Source organism: Plasmopara halstedii, assembly GCF_900000015.1.
Source record: "Plasmopara halstedii genome assembly, contig: Scaffold_7, whole genome shotgun sequence".
NCBI lineage: Eukaryota > Oomycota > Peronosporomycetes > Peronosporales > Peronosporaceae > Plasmopara > Plasmopara halstedii.
This window is the reverse complement of record NW_020186929.1, coordinates 32,853-38,852: the sequence shown is the minus strand read 5'-3', so window position 1 is coordinate 38,852 and position 6,000 is coordinate 32,853. Positions and strand designations below refer to the sequence as shown.

Below are 6,000 nucleotides of genomic sequence, written 5' to 3'. Positions count from 1 at the left end.
TGGAAGCCTTTACTGGAGAAGAGTCGGCGGCAGGCGATGCCGACTTGGTCGATCGCTGTCTGGTGTCTCGCGATGCTTTTCGAGATATGGATGGGAAAGTCCGTCATCATCAGCACTCTGTCGAGCATCTTTCAGAGGTCGCTTACCGCTGTGCGGAAGACTGCGAGGGTCAGAAGCATTTTGTGCACTGATTGATGATTATCGCGCTGTGTCGGAGGGCTCTTAGCCGTCGAGCAGACGAATACGTCACTTCGTGCGACGGTTAAGCGCCTTGCGCCGCTGGAAACGAAAATGGCTGCACTCCGTACTCAGAACCAGTTGCTGACTCATCTTCTAGGTGGCCGAGCGCCTTTAGGCGCCGCCCCAGTGCTAACGCTTCCGCGTTCACTTGCGAAGAATCCTGGTACAGCTTAAGCAAGCCCACATAAAACAACGGGTGAGTGTGCATCCTTCTGGAAAAGTTCAGCGTATACGCAAAACCTCGCTTGGCCACGACCTTCAAAGGTCCAATAAACCGTGGACGGAGATTTATCTTAAAGACAGCAGAGACTGCATGTGTAGAAATCTTCTTAGCATTTAATCCAACCAGGTCTCCGACGTCGAAGTTTTCCGCATTTTTTCTGCATCTTCCACCTGTATATTCTTTCTGCATGTCTTGGCTTTCGGCCATCGCATCGCGAACGTGTCGTAGGACACTCAGTCTGGTAGACAGGAAGTCACCAACTTCTTTACAGACAGTGCGGAGACTGACATGAGCTAGCCGTTTGGCGATTCCTCCCCCACCAAGCTCTGAGCCATGAGATGGCGGCGTCAGCGAACGCGATGATTAAGAAGTCTGTTCACGTAGAACGGCGTGTAGTCGGTAGATGAATGCACTGCATTGTACAGAACAAACTCTACGTGTGGCAGCATGGTGTTCTGGCGCTTTGGCGTCACAGCGCAGACGCTGCGAAGAATGTCTTCAGCGACGCGTCACGCGCTCAGTTTGACCATCGGTCTGCGGATAGCTCGATGTTGACATGGTCAACTTGGTGTCCAGCACCCTGAAGAGTGTGACCAAATCTTCTAGTAAAGTGCGGACCTCTCATAGAGACAATTGACTCCGGGGATTTATGTTGTCGAAAGACACGATCGACAAACAGCCTCGCCGTACCCACATGTCCAGTACCACCGCCAGATGAGCCATCTTGTTCAAACAGTCCACAACGACCACCACACCCGTGTTGCTCGCTGAGTCCTTCTGCAGGCCAAACACGAAGTCCATACTCATGAACTGCCAACACCCGAAGGGAATCGGTAGACTAGCCAGCGGCACCGCCGCATTTGGAGAGCGTTTAACTCTCCGACACGTCTCACACGTGCGCACATATGTGCTCGCCCATTTTTACAGCTTAGTCCACAATAGTGGCAGCTTACCGAGCCATACGTCCTCTCACGACCGAGATGGTTACTGAGTGGGGTGTCATAGGCCTCATAGAGATTACGGTATTCCAAATCCTCATCGTGAGGAACCACAATCGTAGCGTATCCATTGAATAGGTGCTATTAAAAAGCAACCCGTTTCACTACAAATATTGGTGTAACTGTGCGCACAAACGCGCCGACAATTCATGTCCGAGTTTTCAAACCCTTGCTCTAAGAGCCTGTAGTAGCGCTAAAGACATAATGTCATCCGCGTATGCGGCACGATTCAGATCCGTCACTGACGACGTCACCATCGTGACATGAGCAAGCTCATAGTCCGGTCTGCGTGACGACGCATCAGCCAAAGCATTCTGCTTTCCTAGCTTATACCTCACCTCAAAGTTATATCCGGCATAGAATGAGAGTCACCTGGCAATCCTCTGCGAGAGGTGAGTCGGCTGAGCCGCAGTGCGTAATGACGCATGATCTGTGTCGATCACAAACAGCTTTGAGGCTTGCAGGTGCACCCTGAACCTGACAAGTGTATACTTCATCGCAAGTAATTCCTTGTTGTGGACTAGGTAGTTCCTTTCCACAGCCGTAAGATGGTAAGATTCAAGCGAGGGGGACGCAGCTCTAACCGAAGCACCGCACGTTAGTGCCAATTCTCGCGATCGGACCCCGAGCCTGTAGATAGCTAGCGCCACGCGATGTTGCTCGTTTTGGAGCATCGAGTATGCCATAGCCATCTTGGCCTCTCTCACTCAGAGAAGGAGATTCTTTCCATCCTTACCCCCAGAGGGCTTAACGCTCACCATGAGCGGTCTGGGTCGAAATGAATCATCCGTCGTCGACGGTGGCGTCATAGACGCTGTCGACGCTGACAGTATCCCTTATACTCAAACTGACCTTTTCGCTTTACGTGCAACGAGAGGTCCACGCGTCCCACTTGTAGTGAATACCAATTTACTCGTAAATTATATACAAGTATGTGTGTGAGGCTTGAGTACACAAGATTACAGTACAAGCCCCGCAGCACGTGCTGTAGGTAATTTGCTGCGCGAACAGGTTGTATTGCAATCTTTAACAGTTTAAACTTGTGGAATCTTTAAACTTTATACTCAAATAGTTTACGTGAGTAACACGCCGTCGAAGCTTGACATACTTGACCAGTCCTTCACAGATATAAAGGTATTGTAGATATTGGAGTCTTTGATAAGATAGCGTCGCATTTTTGGTTGGCGCAAGCATGAAAGGTGTGCATTGAAAGAAGAGCTCCTAACGTCAAGCAAGTCGGTGTTCAGACGCTGACATTATAAGCAGCATCTCCCTGCGGTCTTAACGGTTGCAATGAGAGTTAGCTGGAAAAGGCCACGCATACATCAGCTTCAAAATTGCCACCAAAACGACCATGCAGAAAGTGCAAGGGTCAGCGCAACTGGAAACTTTGCGTTTGCCCAAGTGGCGGGTATAAGTTTCAGCCCAATTGATGAAAGAGATCTTGAACAGGAATCGGATAATTTAATCTGTGTGGGAAAATACAACGCAATTGAACTGTCGGTTGAATACGTGTTTTCAGATAGCTGAGTTGAAGAAAATCGCCCGATGAATTTTCGGCGCCAATGTTTTCCTAAAGGGTAAGCAATTCGAGGTGCTGTGACAGAGGGAATGTTTTAAGATGACCATGCTCACGCAAGAACACTTACAGGGAATATCAATATTACAAGTCCAGAGCAATCAGTTGATTTCAACATCATACCCCACCAACGCCCTTACTTCAGATGGAGCGAGAAGCAGGGACGGATGAAGGTTATCGCTTTGCTTTGCATGCGAATTAAGAAAAAAATACGAAGTAGATGAGTGGACGAAGTGCCAGACCTCGATTATGACGTCTTCGATGCATTAGTTGCGTTAAAAGTGCCTGTAAACCTTTTCGAGACGACCAGGAACAGCAGAAAGACCTGTTCTTTTTGATAATTAACCGACATCACTCGGCGGACCCTTTGTGTGACAGAGTTTTTTATGTCCACCTTTCCTTCACCGATCCTTGATCGGCGTAAGATAACTTCGAGTTATTAGCCAATAGCGTCCTTTTCTTGTAAGGTGGTTCATAGCGCCGATGTTTGTTAGGAGAGCAATTGTGACGCTTGCCCAGCACACAAGTCGACATGTATTTTGCTTGGAATCGTTGGTGACGGGAAACGCTGAGGACTGAGTAGGCATCCGAGTTCGATCGATCAGGCAGTGATCGAATGGAAATGCTGTCACCGGAGTCACGACGCTTACGGTCTTCTGCATTGCGTGTCACTTGCCGCAGAGACGATAACCAATCAGGAGATGTATAGCCTTTCAGGCTAACATAACCTTCTCTAGTCTGTGGAGGTTTTCCAAGAAACTCGACGAATGCAGAGCAATTCCGAGCTGTAGGATGATTTTCAATCCATACCAGTAGCGCCTCAAATTTGGCGCGTCGCTCTTCGAGCATCCTCATTGACGGAGAAACGCGCCACAGCAGAACAACTAGAGATGGCAACATCTCTTTAGTTGGAAATGGAGGTACACTGTGGCTGTTTCCTTCGGATGCTGCGACGATGAGGCAAACTTGCTCGTACAATTTCAAAAAGTCATTGTACCGCCTTAAAATAGAGTAGTGCTCACTGTCTGATGCATCTGACAGTGACATTGTCTCGCAGTATCTATCGTCCGCGCCTTCGCTGTCGCCTTCATCGATATGTGGTACAGAAAGCTCTTTCTGACATATGGATACGTCCACTCGATAGAACCAGACGCCTGTGGCAGGAGCCCGTGAGAAGCTGTCGATTGCGAGGACGCGTTGAGACCGTTGCGTCGTCAGGCTCATTCGACAACTAGTGACCCTGGAAGGCCGAGCTACTGACATAATAACCGATGTCTCCAGAGCCGAAGCTCTGCCTCAAACGGAGGATTTTCGAGAGTGTCAACCACAGCTGGCCACTCATTGTATCCGGCTCGAAAGACTCGAAAGTATGACACTAACGGAAAATGTCCAGCATGGTAACAGAAGTATCGATATTAAAGTATCTAACGGTAATAAATTTTACGAGGTATGATTGCACTTACTCATTGTCTTTAGTTGGTCAGTCCCCTAAGAAAAGTACTTTCAGAATATGATCAAATTTGATCTTGTAGTGTTGACAACATTGCAGCCTCTTGGACAGATATAGCTCGCCAGCGGCCGAGACGGTAAGGCTTACATGATAGCCACCTTCAGCAAGTTCATGCGTGCTGCCGAGGTTGTGGCCTGACTATTCTTTTACCTCCGTATCGATCCCAGCGAGTGTGTGGCTTTACGGTTGAGAAGAACTTGCGTTTTTCCAGTTTTTGAACCATTACGTTTGATGGAGCATTGTAAGATGCAGCTGCGAGTAGTGTGACTCATTGATCTCAGTGACAAGTATGTTTCCTCGCTGTACCGGCAATCATTTGCAAACGCAAGGGTAACAACGTAAGCTTGAGCCGGAAGAAGATTTTGCTCGAACAAATGCAGAGCATGGATTTGTATAGTGATGGTAAAGTACCGCTCGAGGTCATTCGTGAAACGCTGAATCCAGTGAAACTCAAATCACGGCTGTCGGCGCTTGTCGCTACCGACCAAGACTGTATGGTGTCTTACGGTGAAATCGTTTTGGCAGCTGTAAACATGATCGACATCATTGCAGGGGTTGATAATAATGCAATCAAGAAACCTTGTACTGAAGAGGTCGAGTGGCTTAAAGGGTTTGAGATCGTGTCAACTTGCCAGACTCACCATACTATGCATCCATACAAGCGCATGTAGAGCACACTGCTGATGGAACAAATGCAATAGCTGCACATTGGGCTACATCTGAATCAGAAACACAACAAAGGCAACGATTGTCGTGTTTAAGGAGCATTAGCTGATACATACGAAGAATGACTTGATTGGATGCTAATTCAGGTCTTGAGCGAAAAGCAACGATTTTTTCATTGATTGTTAAGAATTCTCATTGGTATACTCTTGCTGGTCCTCATTCTCGTGTAAGTTGAAGTTGAAATCAATTCCATTAACTCTACGGCTTCTGCTCAAGTATGCAAAAATGAACATCATGGTGGCTCTGGCCAAATCTAAAATTAATGTCTTATGTTTGATAAGATCTTTCGGAGCCATCGAGTACACTGCATGGTATCTGTGCGAGAGCTTCGGCTATCGAATTAAAGAACTATTTTAACCTTATGAAAAGCGCAATTTGAAGGAAAGTCAAAACACTCTCAAATAAAAAGGCGAAAAATGAGCTGATTGGGGTTTAAAGTGTATGCAATGCATAAAATGTTGTTATCACCGACTTGAACGATGCAGCTTTTTGCATTGACGCAAATGTAGGCTGACCAAACTCACCAAATGGTAGATATACAACGAAATTCCTTTCAGACATGGCACAGCAGTAGCGCGAGCTACTTGACATAAACTGTTAGCGAAGAAAGCCGATGTTTGGACCGTCAATGCGGTGAATCTTTTTTTAGCACGCTTTTCAGACAAGCACTTCTGCAAAACAGATACTCTTCTTCCTATTTAATTTCTTAAAATTGTTCTTGAAC

General features: G+C 47.1%; 3 protein-coding genes across 3 annotated transcripts; 2 read left to right on the top strand and 1 right to left on the bottom strand.

Annotated features, from left to right (window-relative positions):
* Positions 1 to 2,569: 2,569 nt before the first annotated feature.
* Positions 2,570 to 3,426, top strand: PHALS_14720 (uncharacterized protein). The gene has a single exon (XM_036407294.1). The coding sequence runs from the start codon at positions 2,755 to 2,757 to the stop codon at positions 2,989 to 2,991; it is 237 nt and encodes a 78-aa protein (XP_036262958.1). The 5' UTR covers positions 2,570 to 2,754; the 3' UTR covers positions 2,992 to 3,426.
* PHALS_13848 (Membrane coat complex Retromer, subunit VPS5/SNX1, Sorting nexins, and related PX domain-containing proteins) lies at positions 3,425 to 4,507 on the bottom strand (the record flags this gene model as incomplete). The annotated part of the gene is made up of 3 exons (XM_024721914.1): positions 3,425 to 4,217; positions 4,310 to 4,415; positions 4,504 to 4,507. 3 exons carry the CDS (start codon positions 4,505 to 4,507, stop codon positions 3,425 to 3,427), a joined length of 903 nt encoding a protein of 300 aa, XP_024571450.1.
* A 3-nt stretch (positions 4,508 to 4,510) lies between these two features.
* Positions 4,511 to 5,930, top strand: PHALS_14717 (uncharacterized protein). The gene has a single exon (XM_036407270.1). The coding sequence runs from the start codon at positions 4,925 to 4,927 to the stop codon at positions 5,219 to 5,221; it is 297 nt and encodes a 98-aa protein (XP_036262957.1). The 5' UTR covers positions 4,511 to 4,924; the 3' UTR covers positions 5,222 to 5,930.
* The last annotated feature ends 70 nt before the right edge of the window (positions 5,931 to 6,000 follow it).

Excerpts from the sequence above, each read along its gene's own strand:
- PHALS_14720 (XM_036407294.1), top strand. The coding sequence starts at position 2,755 with ATGAGAGTTAGCTGGAAAAGGCCACGCATACATCAGCTTCAAAATTGC.
- PHALS_14717 (XM_036407270.1), top strand. The coding sequence starts at position 4,925 with ATGCAGAGCATGGATTTGTATAGTGATGGTAAAGTACCGCTCGAGGTC.